We start from the raw sequence: 19,735 nt of genomic DNA, 5'->3' as shown, positions 1-19,735 counted from the left end.
CCCTCCCTGCCCATGGTCTTCTCATATGTGTGTCCTTTAGGAAGGGAAAACTGATTATAATGTCTTCCCAAATAAAAAACCCAAATGTGAGTCTGATACACAGGAGGAAAAAAGAAAAGGTAAACATGTAAAGCATTCTAAAATAAGATTATTTGTGAATTGCCCATTTTCCCATGTCATGAGAATGACTGAAAGTTGGCTGTATTTAGAGACTACGATTAAATACTCTGCTTTGTACTGCCTTCCTGTATGTATAAAATGACTTCCTTTAAATATTGAAAGAAAGACCAGAAAAATAGAAGTAAAAAAAAAGTGAAAGATCCTGATGTGCTTTTGACATAATTGTTACTTTATCTCTCCTGGAAGCTAAGCGAAGCCAGTCTATCAGCAACTGTGTCCACCTTTCTGAGGCTTTGCCTGCCACTAAAAGCGTCCCGCTCCTCCTTCACACCGTGAGCGCTCTCTTACCTGGTCTCTCTTACTCCTCTTGCTCTCACAGGCTGTCAGGTACTGTAATGCTGTCTCTTGTGTCCGTCAGTGTCCCTGGGCTTCTCCTGCTTGCCACTGGGCCTTGCCTCCTTGGTTAAACCCCTCCAGTCCCCCACCATGCATGTGTTCCTGGCCATTGCACTTTGCACTTACTTTTAATGAATATTAATAATTGTTTTTATGTAGTTAGATGTTTAGTAGCAATTAAACAGTCAAGAAAAATTTCTTTAACACCACTGTTCTTTGCTTTCCCAGTTAAGAAGGATACAGGATTTTGTGGCCCATAGTTTTTCACAGTGATGACTGCCTCAGTGTGCCTTCTGTACAATGCCTGCAGAACAAAAGTTTTGAGTGTGTTAGTGTCTGAATGCTTTCAGTGCCTCTCCGAAATGGATAAGTGGAAAAATTCATGTAGGCAAGAACTCCTTGGAATTAATAAACCATAAACATGTACAAAGTAATAATGTTTACGGAGATTCACACTGATTATTAAGATCTGAGTTTAAAAAAAGATGCTAAAAAGTGCAATTTTCAAAACAAGGAGATGTTGTTCTTGGGCTCCGGCCAATTAAAATTGAGTTTAGCCACATGTAGTTTGCACACAGTGTTCTTCTGGATTATTAAGACATTATGGCACCAAAAGTGGTGATTTTTGCCACAGACCCCTCAACAATGGATCTTCTTTGCTCTACAGTGAATAATTAAGCCCATGTCGAGTTACTTTGCAATGATTCTGTAATGAACTGAATCTTCATGTTAAAGAGGGACATGTTTTCGTGTTCTTTTTATTTTTCAGAAAGCTGGTATTATAAATAGTATTTATTTAGTATCAGAGATAGCCTGCTTGTGACTTTTTGTAGCACTTAATCATGCCATACGGAAGTGAAGCAAAGCAGAATCAAATCTTCATTTCCCTGATAAGTGTGTAAGATACCATATTATTTAATTAGCAGAATATGAGGGAAGAAGTCCATTTTATTGAGACTGAAGAGTACATTTCTTAGAAAATACTTTTCTGTAGTAAGTACCAAAGGTGAAACACAGTAAGAATGGTAATATATATGGTCACCGGTCAGTTAAATTACTCATGAGCATTAACTAGTTGATAATTTGGTTTTCAAAAAAGTACTACTGCCTAGAAATGATTAATAAAGCATTTTAAGCAGTTTGTTTTCTATTTGTCTGATATTCAGCTGATACGTACCCAAAAGGAGTTCTTTTCATGGTGGAAAGTTTTTGTTTCACATTCCATATTTTCCCCCATATAGTTCCTTTCATAAAAGTTTCTACTAGTGTGTCCAGAATATTTTCTCACAAGAAACCAATTCTGTTTGTAATAATTTTAGAAACTTTTTTCTCATTCACTGCTACATTTTAGTTTACTCAGATTCTTGATTCCCATATATAGGTACATAGTTCCAGCAGAAATTAAATGTAGGGGCGCCTGGGTGGCTCAGTGGGTTAAAGCTTCTGCCTTCGGCTCGGGTCACGATCTCAGGGTCCTGGGATCGAGTCCCACATCAGGCTCTCTGCTCAGCAGGGAGCCTGCTTCCCTTCCTCTCTCTCTGCCTGCCTCTCTGCCTACTGTGATCTCTGTCTGTCAAATAAATAATTTTTTTTTTTAAGAAAAATTAAATGTGGTTTAAAACAGTGATTCTCAACTGGGGATGACTTTGCCCCCCAGGGAACATTTGACAGTGTCTAGAGTCTTGTTGTCACCGCTGGGGCAGTGCCACTGACATCTAGCGGGATGCTGCTAACCAGCCACACTGGCTCGTCAGGATGGCCCCCTCATGAAGAATTATCTGACCCAAAGTATCAATAGTGCTGAGGTTGGGAGACCCTGATTTGGAGTGAAATGAAGCAGGACATGCTGAGTCAGTATTTTCCTGCCTTTGTCGTCCTTATTTCTGGTTTTATAGCACAAAGGATAAAGGGCCTTAGCAACATAGTGACATTGAGAACAATCTGCTTTTCCCTGTGTTTCATCTGACAGCTATCGTAGCAAGCTTCTCCTTAGTCTGATGCCATTTGTTCTTTACTATTAAGGTGATGCATTTTCCTTTGGAATTGTCCTATCAAGAGACTAGGCCAAGAACAGTGTGTATCAGTCCTGTCTTAGATTGTACATTCTCACTAGAGAATGTTGGCACTCTAGAGTATTAAATTTGTGTTCCAATTTAAATCCTAGTGTGTTGACATATCTTGATTACTGTTGCTAAGTATAGATGTGGGTAGATAGATGTATATCCACCTATCCATAGTATGCAGATACTATTAACGTTGACTTTCTGGCCACAAGTTCTTTACTATAAAAATGATTACTAATTTTGTTTTCATTTGTTAACATTTCTTGTTTTGTTTCTAGTCTATAGGACTATACAACATGCCAGAATTGCTTTAAATAATATAAATAGTAGAGAATTACTTACCTTTAGCCACTATTATATTTATTCTAGTCCCTATAGGGTTCTTTATTTGGTGGCATCAGACTTTTGGTTGGGAAAGTAATAACCACCTGTATGCCATTTATATGAATAGCTACATAAACATCTGGGAGGTAGAACTGACAGTTTCAGTGATTTTCCTCTTTCTCCTTTGTGGGAACAATTCTTTCCAGCAGTTTTACAGTTTTAACTGGTTTTATGTTGGGACATTTACCAATCTGTAGTGCTTATAGGCCATGTAAATGATAGATTTTATTTTTGTTTTGGGGCCACTGTAATAGTAGTAATTAGAGGATCAATGATCTTACCTCATTCTAAAAGAGACTCAGTAGTACCTAAGTGAAAGCTTTGTTTAGCTGCTTCTGCTTCTGTTTCCCAGGCTTTCAGGTAGTACCTGTGTATGAACTAACTCATAGTTGGACCTCCTAAGAAATCCCAAGATGTTGAGTTGATTTATATCTCTTGTGCTTTTTATAGGGCCAAGTCAGTATCATGTACCATACTTTAAAAGGAAATTACACTATTAATTTTGCCTTTGCAACTCTGTATGAGGGGTAAATGAAACCCAGAATTTTGGTAATTGAAGAATGAGTCTCACACTTCATTTAATAAGATTCGTTAAGGAAGCCTTAGATTAAAGAGTGAGTGAAATTTCTTTGAAAAATAGTCAGACATCTGGAATAAATAGAAGTTTCTAAAGACTTTGCACAGTTAATTTAATCATGTGGGTTTTTCTCTCAGTGGGAAAAAAATGAAGTAATTCTAATTTGGTCATTTTCCTGGTGTTTTGAATGGAGCTTTAGAAAGCAACGATTTAATACTAGTGTTGTGTAACTTACACTATCAAGAAGCTAGAAGGTTAGTACTTTTAAAATTTGGGTTATTGGGTTAGCAGTGCTTGAGAGAAAGTGAATGATTTGGTGAGCCTGAGATAGAATTTAGCTCTTTGATATGATTCAAACAAATTGTGTGATACTCAAAAGAGAAAAATCATTAGACCTACCAGAATGTATACTGTAATTTTTATATAACTCAAATTGTTCATTTCTCTTTGATTATCAGATAATCCTATATCTTGATATTTGTATATTGGTGTTAAAATAGTCTTAATTTGTTATGAAAAAACAACTGCTCCCAGCTGGAATGGGAGCAGCTTTAACAAGCAGCTTTCTTAACAAATAAAAAGCCAGCAGAGGGAGCTCAAGAACTGTTTAAAAAAAGAAAAAGTACTAACAAAATGTTTTTGGTATTCATTTGTTCATTATGCAAGATATATATTGAGTATATACTTAGCACAAATTGTGAGAAAAAGCCAAGAAATGTACATTTGCAAATCAGGATATTGAGTTTTAATTGTGAGATGAGAATTTATTTTTCCACACTCTGTCACTTAATAGTCAACTCTAGGAGTAGCTCAGAGCACAAGTGGCACAGCAGCCCTAACAGCACATTTGACACTGTGATTCTTCTCTTCCTTTCCATTTTCATCATGGATGTTCCCATCCTTACCACTACCGGTGATTTCTGTGGTCTTGGTCTTGTTCCATCTGAGAAGTCCCTACCAACAGTTTTACAAAAACAAAGCCTTAAAGCTGCACTAGGCCAGTCTGTTGGGAAGGCACACCAGCTGGTGATGGCAGGCTCTTGGCCCGTCTCTTGTGTTGAGAACCAGTGGGGACACTCGAATTTGGAAGCCATGGTGCTGTGGCTGTCCTGTATCCCACCAGATGGCGATGTTCTTTATCTTTGAAATGATGCTGCCAGTGTTGGCCTTGCTTTTATTTGTTTCTGCTCCTAGCCCAGAAGCCAACATCTACCAGCTTTTGGCACCAAGTTTAAGTGAATTAAACCAACTCTTCCCACTGTCCATAAAAATTGACATTTGCCAATTATTTTTTAGAGAATTAGGAAGCTCTTGGGCTCCCTCTACTGATATTAGATTAACAAGTAGGTTCATTAACAAATATGAACACTACGCAGAAGGTTTCAGTGTCTTGCATAATTAGAATAAACAATGAAGGAAGACAGCCGGAAGGGGCTGGTCCCATGGTATCTTCTGGCTTCTGTTGCCTAATGCCAAAGAACCTAGAAGCAGACCTGTGAAAAGGGCCTAGTCTGTGCTTGGGGCCATGTGGGGACATCACAGATATGTACACATGTCTTGTGTCTCTCTGCGGGAAAATGAACAGTTGACTATTCAAGAGAAGAGAAGGGCAAAGACAACCTGGAAAAGCCGTGCTTTAATGGATCTGTGTGTTCTTGCTGCCTTGGCCTTTGTTTGCTCATGCCCTAAGTTCAGTTTCCCTTGGGTTTCTAAATTTAGACTGTGGCCTGATACTCTGAATTATAAGTGAAGCATCACACAAATTTTATAGTTTTGAAGTCTCATAACTTGTAAAAGTGTACTTTAAAATGGAATTTTTATTTGGATAGTAAAAACAGCAAGCTTTTGTTGAAGTCCTGTGTATTACAGTTAGAATCTTCTGACTTCCTGATTAGGGAGAACCAGCGCTTTGGCTTATCTTTGGAGTAAAGGGTTAAACTGAGGGTGGAATGTGGGCAACAAGCCTCATTTCAGGTGAGAAAGTGGGTAACACTGCCAGGTAGCATGATACGGGCTAAATTTGGGTCTGTCTCTTTTTAGAAGTAGTGAAACTTAAGTTAATTAAAATTTTTGGAAATATGTTCTAGCTATATAGACGTAAAGTTTCACAGTTCTGTGAGTGAGTGTGGAGTCTGCTGAGGGCTGCAAGTGTAAGTTACCTATTCCATGTATCTCCTCATTCTCTCATTCCTTGGCATGCCTGTCCCTAAAATTCCAACTGACTTTTACAGTTCATAACCATTTCAGCAGATTTTTCTCTTTTTTTTTTTCTCACTTTGAAAATCAAATGTTTTGCAGAACTTAAAATGTATTCTGGGAGTGGAATATCACTGTTAACAAGTGTAGAAAACTTTACGATGCAAATGCAGATGGTCTTACTGTATAATTTTTGTTGGGGGGTATCTAAAACTACATTTTTAGAATCAGTTGGTTCAGTGGTGAAATTGTTTTGAAAAATTGTTTTCAAAATTGTTTGAAATACATCTCTGCATGTTTTGTGTTCACGCCTACAGAGGTGGAAGAATGTCAGCAGTCAGAAAATGCACCTGCAGCTGAATCGGGCTGTCTGGCAGTGGAGCAGCAGCACCTCACGAGGAGTAGCAGCACACCTGACGTCACTGAGCCGCTGTGCTCAGATTCTCCTCAGGGTATGGAGTAGCAGCAATTCCCTACACAGGGCTGCAGGTCCTGGCTGGGAAGGAGCTGCAGGCCGGACTGCATTCTACATTTATTCTAACCTGACTTTATTTATTTTTAAGGGAACTTTCTTTTTAAGTTTGCAATGATGTGACTTCTGGCAATGAAACATTTTCAGTTTATTTTAATACATTTATCTAAATTATATATAGTTAGGTGCACCTCTTTTAAGAGTAGCCTGTTTGAGGACTGGAGAGAAGTCCAGAGGGACTGCAATAGGTGGGATGTGAGAATGCTACACCACGGGGTCAGCAAGAGCAGCAAAGTTGGGCGGGGGGCGGCGAGGGACGCATGGGAAAGGGCTGTGTGAGGAGAGCCATAAAAGGTGACCATGAGCATGGAGGCCTGGCCAGACTTGTGAGGAAGTTTATTAGCAGCTAGTGGACTCTGCTGAAGTTGAAACAATAACTTGGGATAACACACAGTGTCTCCAACACCTTTCAGCAACAGCAGGGCATGGACGGCAAAGAGCCAGATGGCTAGACCTTTAAACAGCAAATAATGTATTTTTCAGAGATAGCGCGTGTTTTAGTTGTGTCAGTGAGTGTGCTTATTATCATTTAGTTCTAGTTTCATCAGTTAAGTAAATAAACCAGCTTCTTTATCAGTAAGTTACCTCATAGCCTCATCAAAAGAGTAGGCAAGTGTTCCCTCTTAGAGATCTTGTTGAAATAAGAAAATACAATTAAGAAATAACTTGAGAGATGTATTATCTGAAAGATTTTCTCTTCTCCAAAAGGTTTTGTGTAAGACTGCTGTGATTTTTTTTTTCCCCTGAAATATTTTGTAGATCCACCAGTTCCCTGGAGTTTTCTTCTAGGAAGATTTTTAAATACCATTCAAATTTATAAATCATTTTAAGACTATTAAGATACTTCCTTTCCATATTTTGATTCAGATTGAGATATGTTTTTCTGGGAGTTTTTTCCATTGATATATATATTTTTTCAAATTTATTGGCCTCTTATCATTTGAATATTTATAGGCTGTGTGGCAATACTCCCTTTTTTATTACTGATACTGGTTATTTTTGCATTTTCTCCCCAGTCTTTATTCTTGAGTAATACTGAGCCACTGTACTGCTCTATTTTCCTGTCAGTTCACCTGGCCAACTCGGGTAGCTTTCCGTTGAGATCCCTCTCTGAAGGCCCCCAGGAGAGGTCTTGCTGCCCTCTCTTGCACTAACATAATGTGCTAAGTGGACCTTGTTGGCAACCGTGAATAGCATTCAGTCCACTCCCCATGGGGTCAAAGATTCTGTAGAGTAGATTTGACCCATAGGCTACCAGTTTGCCAGATCCGTAATTTCTGTTTTTACATATCTTAGGATATCTAAATTTGATTTATTACTCATACATAAAAATCTTTTTCTAATTTTATCATCTGAAATTTTATTTTATAAATTTTCCCCCCACATCTCTAGGTCAAAAGGTAGAAAACGTACAGACTTTGAGTTCCTCAGAGTCCAAGGCTATTCAAGAAAATAAAGGACATGTGAAGAAAGAACATGAAGGAATAACAGTAAGATATTTTCGAACTATAGTTTGTTGTTAAAAATAAACATAAATTGTTGGCAAAATAAATTTATTAGTAGCAGTGATACTTTAATTAATTTATTTATTTTAAAGATTTAATTTATTTATTTGATAGATAGCGAGAGAGGGAACACAAGCAGGGAGAGTGGGAGAGGAAGAAGCAGGCTTCCACTGAGGAGAGAGCCCAAAGCAGGGCTTGGTCCCAGGGCCTTGAGATCATGACCTAAGCTGAAGGCAGATATTTAACCTACTGAGCCACCCAGGTGCCCCAGCAATACGTACTTTTAAAACATTTCTCCCTTTGGATGGGTTATTGGCTATTGGTTATTGTGATTGGTGATTAGTTACTGAGATCTCTTAAGACTTGCTTGCTTTCTGTGTAAAATTACAGTCACATTACAAAAATAGAAAAAATTAGTGGGAAAATGGAATTTACCTTCTGGTCTATACATAGCACTCTATATTAAGCAGGTATCCTTTCCTGTCAAACATATTCAGATTCCCTCTTCCTGATAACTGCTTTTAGTAGTATGTTCCACCTAACATGAGATGCTAGCTAAGTGAGTTTTTGCAAAGATCAGTTATGATTTCTTTTTTAGAAAAAGGTAAAATAGCATGTATTGGTTTGTTTTAGACTGAATATAAAATATAAAGAAGAACATTGAAAAGTAGTCCATATCTCATGCACTCAGATAACTCCTGCTTAGTCATTTTTAAAAATATGTAGTATATATTAATGGAAAACTCAAACATTACAGAAAGGTGCAAAATAAACAGAGAAATCTGCTCCCTAGTCCTCCTGCATAGAAGATAACCAGTCTTTATTTCTGTCTTTATTTTTTAAAGGGGCATATACCAGTTTATGTATGTATATTCTGGATATATGTGTATGTATATTTCAACAATCAAACACCTACACATCCACCGCCCAGTTAAAGAACTAGAATTTTTCAGATGCTGTTGCTTTGGCCTATAGGTTCTTTCCTTGTCCCCTCAGAGAGCAGCATTATGTTGGCTTTGTGTTTATCATGTCTTTTCTTTGCTCTGTAGTTTTTCTCTATATGTATGTATTTCCAAATATTATATCCTTTAGTTTTCCTTATTTTTTTAATGAGAGAATGTGTATTTTCCGAAGTGATTACACCACTTATTTTTTTGTCAGCAATGTGTCAAGAGTTCCCATTCATACAAATCAACACTTGCAATTGTCAGATTTAAAAATTTTTATGAGTCAGATGGGTGAAAATGGGATCTCATTTTATTTTGTATTTCTCAGACTAATAAAGTTTAACATCTTTCCACATGTTGATTGACCATTGTTTCATGTGGTGTCTTTGCCATTTTCCTATTGATATTTTGTCTTTTTTTCTTTTATTTGTACTAATTCTTTATACAGTCTAAAGACTGATCCTATTTTGGTTATATTTCTCCAAATACCTTTTTCTAGCACATGGCTTACATTTTCAGTCTCTCAAGGGTGTCCTGTTGATGAACAGAAGTTCTTTTTTCTTTTTTTTTTTTTTTTTAATCGGGTATTTTTAACCATTTTTGTGGTTAGGTTTTATGAAAATCTTAAAATGCCAACTCTACAAGCATAAGAATACTTACAAGTATTTCAGTTTTGGTGTACACATTTAGGTCTTTCATCCATCTGGAGTTGATTCTTGTTTATGGAGTGAGATAGAATCTAATTTTATTTTATTTTTTCCCACATGGATAACCACTTGTCCTAGGTCTCATTTATTGAACTCATTTTTCCTTCATTGATCTGAAATGATACCTTTCTCTCATATATATTTATCTTGACTCATTGGTTACTTTTTCTCTGTGGAGAGTAGTATAACATCTTAATTACTATAGTTCCCCTATTTCTTTCTCCCTTCCGCCCACCTTCTTTTGAAAACTATTTTTCTACTATCTTTTGTCTTTCATTGTTGCTATTGAGAATTCTTCTGTCCACTCTGTCTAGTTGTTGTTCTTTGCTGTTCTTTGTCCTTGCCCTTCAGTCTTCCTACATTATATTTAGATGCATTTTCTTTTGGTTTATACATTTGTCATTTCTGTATATGCTATATGTCATGCATCTGTGAGTGCTTGTTCTTCCATTGTTTTTGAGAATTCTTGATAATCGTTTCTTCAAATATTGCCTCTTTTTGTTCTTTCAGCTCTTTTTTTTTTTTACCCCCTGGAATTTTGAGTAGAAATACATTTGGACTTTCTCATTTTTATCTTCCATGTTCTGTCTCCTTTCATATTTTCCACTCTTCTTGGCCCTCTTCTACATTCTAGGTAATTCATCAGATCTTTCATTCAGTTCGATAGTTCCTCTCTTTACTTATATGGAGTTGGCTATTTAATACTTCCCCTGAGTTTTTTAGTTCCAGCATTATAACTTTTGCTTCTGAAAGTTTAGGTTAATTCTTTTTAAAGATTTCTTGCAATTTCTAATAAGTTCTTTTGCTTGCTCACTTTTGTGATTCCCATCTTTTATTCCTTTAAAACAGTTACAAATTACAATTCTAGATTCTTTTTCTGATTATCTGAAATCCTTAGGGGTGGGAATGGGGTATAAGCCTGATTGATATTTGTTGTTTCTGAAACTCTTGTACATGTGATTTATTTCCTTGGGTGCTTGGTGATCTTTTATTGTGAGTTCCTAGCTGATGGACCTTAATCCACAGAAAATCTAAATGTCTGAAGTGATGGAGTTTCACCAGGACAACAATGTGTATTTGTTTCTTCCAGGAACCAAGGAGTGCTACTTTAATCCTAGACTCTTGGTCCTTTTGCCACTGGCAGTGGTGATACTAGATTTACCCTTACAGCAGCCCCATTTCACTGCTCTGGTTTCTGCTCACTTTGTGGGAGGGGTTGGGGACAGAGTGTGGATCACTGGAAGGTTTATTCTACTCCTGTGAGCCTGAAATTTTGGTGTAAAATCTATTTCTATAGCTGGAGGAAATGTAGTCAGAATCTGACGTGCCCACATTCTGCTTTTTAGTTAAGGAAAGATCCTGGGTATATTTCTGTTACCACATTAGGCGTATATTATCCTTCTTGTTTTTAAGATTATTAGAGAGAGAGAGAGAGATTGATTAAGAGAACTAGTGGGAGGAGGGGCAGAGGGAGAAGATGATTCCCTGCAGAACAGGAAACCTGTTGTGGGACTCGTTCCCGGGATCCTGGGATCATGACCTGAGCCGAAGGCAGACGCTTAACCGACTGAGCCATCCAGGTGCCCTGTATCATCCTTCTCTAAGGCTGGGTAATATTTTTTTCGTGTGGTGGTAGTCTTCTGAAAATTTAATCCATGACATACTTTTTTGTTTTAGCTTCATAATTATTCTGTTTTTTAATTACACATCTCTGCCCCTCTTTTTCATTTGTTTGCTTGTTTAGTGGTCTTCCCTTTAGTCAACTCATTGAACCCCAGGTTTTTTATGCACTTTGCCCTGGAGGACCTTAAATGTTACATCTTCATTCCTGAGTTTCTCCTCTATCTCACTAGTCCTAGAATTTTGGTGCCCACTTACAATATATTTGCTTTGGACATTTAGTCCAAAATATCGAAATATCAGAAATCTTCTCAAGTTCCTTGGTTCTTACGCTTACGCTTCCTTCTTTCCTTCTTTCCATCCTTCCTTCCTGCTGTTCTCCTTCCTTCCCTCCTTCCTTTGTCACCATCGTTCTCATGTCCCCCTAGATTCATACCCTTTTGTGATTTAATTTTCCTCCACTCCCATATACAGCTCTCATATAAGCTCTTGTCTGTCATTCTACAGCATTTTCTTATTTGTCTTTTCTCCTTTTCCACCATCAAAGCCTTATCCTCTCATTCCTTAGTCACTATACCAGTTCCATAGCAATTCTCTTCTGAATTTTAATCTATCCCACAGATAACTGTTAGACTTATCTTTCTAGTTATATTTTTAATCACAGTAAACTATTGTCTGGAACATACAGTTGTTCATTTTATCAATATTGGGTTGAAATTTGTAAGCCTGATGTTGAAGGCCAGTTGGCAGCTACCTCTTTTAGAGGGTGGTCTGCATTTTCTTCTTAACATTTTCCTTCTTCACCTGACTGCCTTGCATGGCCTGCTATATAATCAGCTTCTTTTCCTGCACATAGAACTTGCTGATTACCACTCAGTGCTTCCTGCCTTGAATCCCCTCCTGCCTTCTCTCTACCACTTCATGTCTGTTGCCTTCTTGAACAGCTCTCCTGTAACTGTGAGCCAATTAAGGTAACACTTTATTCTGCATACCTTTTAGAGAGAGTTTACTTGCATATTTTGCTTGTGTACACTGTAATCATTTTGTGTAATGTGTATGTTTTGTCTCTCCAAGCAAGTTACAAATTGTGGAGTATAGACATTGCCTCCAAATGTTTTAGTCCTTTCTATTTAACACAGGGTTCAGTGTGGAGTGGTGCTCAGGAAAGTCTGTTACACATTTAACAAGGAGGCACTGAGTGACCTTTAGATGTCTGGGTGGAGTTTACACCTTTTCTGCCAGCACCCTCACCATTCCATGGTAACTTAGGCCTTCTTCAGAATTGGTTTCCTTATGTACATGTGCTCAAGCAGAGGTACAAATGAAACTTCAAAATAAATTACTTCCATAGAAACTGGCATCCCTTCTCAGTAGATCAATTTAATTGGATGTCACTTGACAAAGGAGAAGCCAAAAATTTCAGATCTTGAGTAATTTATAATTCAATTATAGTAACTTGTGAACACATATCCTTCAAATGGAAAACATCATTTAATTTTTTTTTGCTATTATTATTGTTTGTTTCTTTTTCTTTAGAAGTGTGGACTAGAAACTTAGCAGTCTTATAAAAATTAGAACTTTCCTATAACAAATGTATTATTTCTTTTTGTCTGAAGATCTTAGTTCGAAGAAGCAGCAGCCCTGCTGAATTGGATTTAAAAGATGATTTGCAGCAGACACAAGGAAAATGTAAGGAAAGACAGAAGAGTAAGTTCCAGGAATGGCAGTCTCTGTTCGTCCAACTTTAGAGTCAAATCTATTTTGTTTCCTTCTACTTTCTGACTTGTATGGTATCTTATCCTTTGAAGAGACATGGCTGTGGAGTGGGACATCTTTTTTCCTGGAATCCCAGGATTGGTGGATGGTTAGTCCACATATACAGTAAAACAGATCCAGTCCATTATATGTACCATAGAAGCCTGTCCTTCCACCCTGGGCCTTCGTCCAAGTGAGAGGCACAAGCAAGACCAGTGGCTGGTTGAGCAAACAGATCCAGAAGGAAAAACGATCGTCCCCAGGAAGTTCCCACAGGCTAGGGGCAAAATGCTTCAGAAGTACACTGAAGTCAATGGTATAAGTATTTAAAAAAATGAAATTTGATTCAAATCCTTAGAGATGTTATATACTGTATGCAAACTGTGCCCCTAATAATCTGTTTCCCTGAAGTCAGCTTCCTGTCTGCCCCCTTCGTAGAAGCATAGAAACAACTGCAGATCCAGGGTAGTTTGGTAGAGGCAGAGGAGTTCCTCTTAGGCTCTACCTTCAGACCCTGTTGGCTTAGAGTTCTATGGCAAATGAAGTAGGGACCTGACAGGTTGGTTACTGGGGCAGCTTTCAGTTTACCTGGTGGCTGGGACAACTTGCAGCTGTTGGGACGTGAAGAGAGGACAGCAGATTAGAAGCAGCAAGGCTGAGGGACTGTCAGCAGCGAATGCAAAGAGCAGACAGAAGAGTGAGCCGACAGAAAGGGTAGACACATAAAACTGGTAAGAAGTAGACAGAAGACTTGGAGGAGCAGACTGTCTAGGTCTGTTTTGTGTCAGACTAAATAACTCTATTAGGCTTTAATAGCTTTTGAAAGCATCATTGTATTATGACAAATTAGAACTTTTTAGTGTCTAAGGGGAAGAATTTCTTTTAGAAAAAGTCTTTTGCAGTTGGACACCTCAACTCCTATGAGCCTGGGTGATTCACTCTGGCTTTAGGTCTTAACCTTAAGCTCAAGGTAAAAAACATCCTTAGGCTATTGCGGCTGGTAGAATAAACTTGAATTTGTGGTGAAAGGAATTTCCATCTTCTCCTCCCACCTGTGCACATATCGTAGTTGAGTCGGTTGAGTAGAAAGCTGAAGGACTTGATGTAATCTTTTGGGGATATGAGATAACGGAATTGAAGCCTCCCTTGAAAAGACTGTAACTTCGTGGTAGGTAGGGGAGCTCATGATGACCATTAGTGCCCTGCATCTGGAGCTTTGTTTTGTTGACCAAGATCTTCACAATGTCAGCTTTTAAGCCCCTAGACTCTGAACAGTTCCTGCTTGTCAGCTTAGTTTCATGTTGGTAATTGGGAATATTCTGATTTCCAGCTATTTGTATCTCAGACTTCGGTTCTTCCATTGTGCCAGGTGAAAGTATCAGTAGTGACACAGCTCTGGGCTATAACAATGAGGCAGAGCTGTCCATGAGCCCATGGCCAACCTGTGAGGAAGACCCAGAACTGAATACTCCCACAGATGCTGTGACTGACTCCGATGCCCGCCATTGGTTACAGCTGAGTCCCACTGATGCTTCGAACTTAACAGGTAACTGCTCTTTGAGAAAGAGTCACCAGTGTTACCAGTTGGGAATCCGAGAGCTTCCCAGTTGCAAGAATTTTAGTAATCCTTTAGCACAATGATGGTGGGGTGCTACCTCTGGCCAAATTGCTGTGGCGGCCCCAACCACCTGTTCATAATCAGTCATGAATTCTCAGAGTCCTTTGTCGAGAAGATCCTAAAACAGAGGTCAGACATGGGAGGAAGCAAGCCATGCTGATGCCAACTGACCACCATGGGAGGGAGTAGTGAGTGATATTCATGCCAAGCCTTTGCCTTCCATGACCAAATTTGCTTGACTTTGGAAACAAAGAAGAGTGATTTATCCAACTAACACATATCACAAATCCAGAATAAGTCAAAGAGTCTGAACAGCTTATAGATTAAAATTTTCTTTAATTTTTACAATAAAATGCTGTGACCTGTATGTAAGTAATAAATGGGCCATAGTAATAAAATGATCACCAATGAGCTTACTACCCAACTTAAGAAATAGAATGGCTCCCACACCAGTTCTCTCTAGGCCCTTCTCAGGTCTCTTCACTTCTTTTGTCATCTGGTCACCCTAGGTGCCTATTATTCAGTAATAATTCCCTTGATTTCTTTATCGTTTAACCACATATATCTGTATCCTTAAACCATATGTCATGTAATTTAGATTTTAGACTTCTAAAAAATAATATATTCTGTGTTTTTTTAAATTCAAATGTACTTCAATTCCATTTGGCTTTATTATTATCATTCAATTTTTAGAACCCTAATGCACAACATCAAGATAATACTGTTTTTCAGTTCACAGCACATGTTCATTGGTCCACATAGCCCCTTTTATTTTACTTTGATCTTTCATCTTTTATCCTCAGTCCCTTTCCGCTTACATCACCCAAGCTAATGTGTTTACTATAGATTCATAGTGTGATTGTATTCTTTTTTTTCCCATTTTATTTTATTTCTTTTCAGTGTTCCACAATTCATTGTTTATGCACCACACCCAGTGCTCCATGCAATATGTGCCCTTCATAATACCTACCACAAGGCTCACCCAGCCTCTCACCCCCCTTCCCTCCAAAACCTTCAGTTTGTTTCTCAGAGTCCACAATCTCTCATGGTTTGTCTCCCCCTCCGATTTCCCCCAACTCACTTCTCTCCATCTCCCAATGTCCTCCATGTTATTCCTTATGCTCCACAAGTAGGTGAAACCATATGATAATTGACTCTCTCTGCTTGACTTCTTTCACTCAGCATAATCTCCTCCAGTCCCGCCCATATTGATACAAAAGTTGAGTATTCATCCTTTCTGTTGGAGGCCTCATACTCCATTGTGTATATGGATCGTATTTGCTACTTTTCTCCTGAGTATTATATTTTTAAGATTCAGAGGCATACTTTCTGGATCTGCATCCAGGCTTTGTCAGTGAATTGTTGGGTGGCCTTGAGCAAGTTACTCTCTCTGTCAGTTTCTTTTTTGTAAAATGTGGATAGTGATAGTCCCTATTATAGGGTTGTTGGAGGAATAAATATGAAAACACATAAGCCAGGTGCACAGAACAGTGCACGTGGAAGCGCTCTGCAGTTTTAGCTACACACATGTGCATGCATGCACATACACACACACATGTGTGCTCACACCCACATGCACACACACACACACACATAATCATGCTTATGTGCAGTTATCTGTTAGGAAGACAAAAACAAACTAGAAAGCACAAGTTGAGTAAAAAGTGTTATTAAAATGTTAAAAATCATTTTAAAATTATAAATGAAGGCTAAAATTTTGCCTCAGTTTTTTTTTAACCAACCAAACTTTGGTTTTCATTAATTATTTTGTAACATTTAACCAATTTCTAATGTTCTTGGAAATTGTTGATGGAGTAACATCAAAACCTCATAAAATTTACCTAGAAAAATGGTGTTGAATAAAATAATTTATCTATGAAATAGGTAAGACCAAGAAATATGATTTTAATGTGTATTTAAATGTGTGTATTTTAATTTAGAATAGATCATGAACAAAGAAGAACAAACCACTTAGCCATAAGTGAATAATGCATTCATTGTCTTAAAATACTGCAGTGTTGTCCTTAAGAGACAGTGGACATCTTTGGTTTATATATTCAAAGCTGCCAGTGGTAGAAGCTTTGCAGAGTCAGTGAGAAAATGAGCGACAAAATTTTGTGCTTAATTTTATAAATTATTGAGTAGCAATTTGTGCTTCTCAAATTTTTGATTCTTTTAAAAATGATTTAAAATTCTATATATATATAATGATATATAGATATATGTAATAATTTTAAATAATAATACTGTAAATTTATAAGTGATTTGACAGTTCACAGAGAATTTTGAGGCATCCTTCCTGATTCTGGGTGGTAAGCAGGCCAAGTCTTACGAATGCTGTTTGAGGAATGGAGAAACTGAGATACAGAGAAATCATATTGTCTGGCTAGAAAGTAATTACCAAAGTTGGAACTGGCTTCCAAAGTGTTTTGACTCCAGTGGTAGTGCTATGTCTACTCCTTTCTACTACACTACTGTTCAAATTACAACTGCAGACTCTTTTAACTATTTGAGAATTATTTATACATTATGGAATAAATGGCTTCTTTGGGTCCAATATACAGATTATCCAAGGGAAATCACCTGTCAAAGGCAATAGTGAATTTTCAGTAAGTTGAATTTACTTAAACAAGAACAAGTTTTAATTATTTTTACTGAAAAGAAAGAAAATTGGGTGCCTACTTCTTTTGTCTGTCCTTTGGAAAGATTAGTTTTGATCCCATTTCAGAGTATGCATGGGATAGGTCAATTTAATAAACCTGTGTAAGGTAATTTTATATGATGCACTCTGTGTTGTGATTAACTTCTCCAAATACTTTGTTCTTCTTTGAAATACTAATATAGAGAATCAGTACGCTCAGTTCAATAGTTCATCTTGTCATCTGTGAAAAGGACAAACTGTAATATGATAAGGTTTAAGGATTATCACAGTTCTGAATTTAACTTTCTGTTCTTCAGAGAACAATTTCTTCATAAATGTGCAAAATAAAACTCACGTTAGCCTGATCTTTAGGACATGCAAAGAGAATGATCAAACAATTTCAGTGTATTCTTCTTTCTCATTGAATAATCCTACAATCCTATCAATGTTTAGGATAATAAACTGCTTCTAAAATCTTGAATTCCTTCATCCCTGGCAAGCTAACAGTATTTGTTTTCTCATTTACATTATTATATGTTTGCTGAAAATAACAGCTAAATTTATTTTTCTTCATTTTAAAATGGGAATTTGTTTTAATCAGGTATGGCGAGACATGAAGACATGGAAATGATTGTTGTGAAAAAAGTTTATACTCATAGGTCCATAGAAAGAGGGCCATGGTATGCCTTGCTGGGGTAGAGGGGGATACATGGGGAAGCATCAGGGTTGGTCAGGAGAGGGGAGAGAGAAAGAAAGAAGGAAACAGAGGCAACAGCCTTTATTGTTGTTTCAAGGCAAGGCTGGTGAAGCACATTTAGGATTGGCTAGTTTGAATAAATTCAGCTGCTTTTGGAGCATTGACTGGTTGCCTGGTTCTTGATCCTGGGGTGCTTGGGCTTTGATGTGCAGCAACTAGATAAAGGAGGTAATTGGGAAGTATGAGTGTTATTTTGGTGGGTTTACATATGAAAGACACAGGAACTATTTGCTATCCCTAGAAGTTAGCTAACCCCGGGAGGGGCAGTCTCTTCCTAGTCAGGAAAACCCTAGGTGGCAGAGCATCAAGAATACAGAAAATAATAAAATACAACTAATACATACATGAATTTTGTTATGTTCAGGTAATGATTGTAGGGGGGAATGTTTATGACTTTATAGCTAGGAAGCAGTATTGCTATTGACTTCATCAATAATTTGCAATCTAGAAATACTGATATTTATGCTATTAGAAGTAAAAAGATGAGTAAGTCATAGCCATGTCTGATTTAAGAGCTTACCAAAAAGACAGAAGACATTTATTCTGATGGCCACAAGCTGTGTGATTAAGTGTTAAAGAGTTTTTTAAAGAAAGTTTTAGTCACAAGGATAGATAACTAAAACTAATGGAATGGAATATAAAATACATATTGAATCCACACAGGCATGGAATTGTGAAATATGAAAGACTTGGCATTTCAGCTCTGACAAGGAAAGAATAAATTGTTGAACAAATGCCTGTGGACAAGGATTCAGCCATACGGAGAAAAATTAAATAGAATTCCTACCTCACACCATGCTCACAGATGGATACAATACTGAAATGTGAAAAGATTTTAAAATTGTTAGAAGAAAACATTTTTCTAAAAACACGTCTAAGACCTTGAGTTAGGGAAGATTTTCTTAAACAAAATGGAAAAAGAAAAGCTATCAATCATTATCAATCGATACCAGTAAGATAAATATCAATCATTAAATTTAACTTTAGCATACTTAAAATTTTTTCATTATCAGAAAAACTTTAAGAATCCCAAGGGTTTGCAGAACTCCAAAGGTACAAGCCATCTTTGATGCTCTTTCCAATTTCCAGGTTCCTGTCAGGTCCGCAATACATTTTAAGATAAGGTTTGTTCAGTAAGATACTGTATCAAACAGTTTAGTTTATTTGGAGGAGGCTCCTTGGTATCCCCCACTGGAATATAAGCTTTAGGAGTGGGACATTGTTGGTTGTGGTCACAGCAGATTCTTGGCTCCTAGAATGGTGCACTGCAGGAGAAAACATTCAGTAAATACTTGAATCAATAACTGAGTAAGCTTTAAGTTGCAAGCTACTGGTTTATTTGTTTTGTTTTGTTTTGTCTTGTTTTCAGTTAAAAACAGCAATTAAATTTTAACCTTTTTTAAGAATAAAAAGTATGTAAGATTCAGTTTCTAAATCTTTTCCATTTCGTGTATTTATCAAGTCCTGCCTCCAAGTGTTATGGAAATCTTTTCACCACTTGTACTTTTATTTATAGTTGTGCATGTGAATTACATTCCCTGTTACCTGCCACCAAAACTCTTCTCGCAGGAACAAGGTTTGTGAGCATTCTCTGCCGTTGTGCATACTCTCAGCATTTTCACTAGGCTTTGATCTACTTTGAAGACATGAAATAGTATAAAGAAAAATAACAGTGATAGACTATGATGGGGTTGGTTACTCACCTTCTAAAATCTTTAAAATGAACAATATATGCTGGAAAGCAGATGAGGAAGAAGAGGAGAGCCAGGCTATAATGGTGGTCAACAGAACGCCAACTTGCTACTTCTTCACTTTTGATCAAAATAGAGGCCTGATTTTTCTGGTCCCAGAATGAAGGTGTTTTATTCAAGCCTTTGGATTTGTGCCTTTTGTTTAGTTTTCAGATTGAAAGAGAAA

At 37.4% G+C, this 19,735-nt stretch overlaps 1 protein-coding gene across 9 annotated transcripts in view; it reads left to right on the top strand.

Moving 5' to 3' along the window:
- RALGAPA2 (Ral GTPase activating protein catalytic subunit alpha 2) overlaps nt 1–19,735 on the top strand; it is a 324,605-nt gene that overhangs the window by 121,184 nt on the left and 183,686 nt on the right. For 4 of the 9 annotated variants that reach the window (XM_032351547.1, XM_032351555.1, XM_032351554.1 and 1 more), the window contains 5 exons: nt 367–507; nt 6,054–6,188; nt 7,700–7,758; nt 12,664–12,754; nt 14,133–14,348. In XM_032351547.1, coding sequence (XP_032207438.1) covers nt 367–507; nt 6,054–6,188; nt 7,700–7,758; nt 12,664–12,754; nt 14,133–14,348 — 642 coding nt within the window. The remainder of the gene's footprint in view (nt 1–366; nt 508–6,053; nt 6,189–7,699; nt 7,759–12,663; nt 12,755–14,132; nt 14,349–19,735) is intronic. The other 5 variants (XM_032351550.1, XM_032351548.1, XM_032351549.1 and 2 more) reach the window with 5 other exon arrangements.

Source organism: Mustela erminea, chromosome 7, assembly GCF_009829155.1.
Source record: "Mustela erminea isolate mMusErm1 chromosome 7, mMusErm1.Pri, whole genome shotgun sequence".
Classification (NCBI taxonomy): domain Eukaryota; kingdom Metazoa; phylum Chordata; class Mammalia; order Carnivora; family Mustelidae; genus Mustela; species Mustela erminea.
Note: the sequence above shows the minus strand (reverse complement) of the source record. Positions and strands in the feature narration are given on the sequence as shown.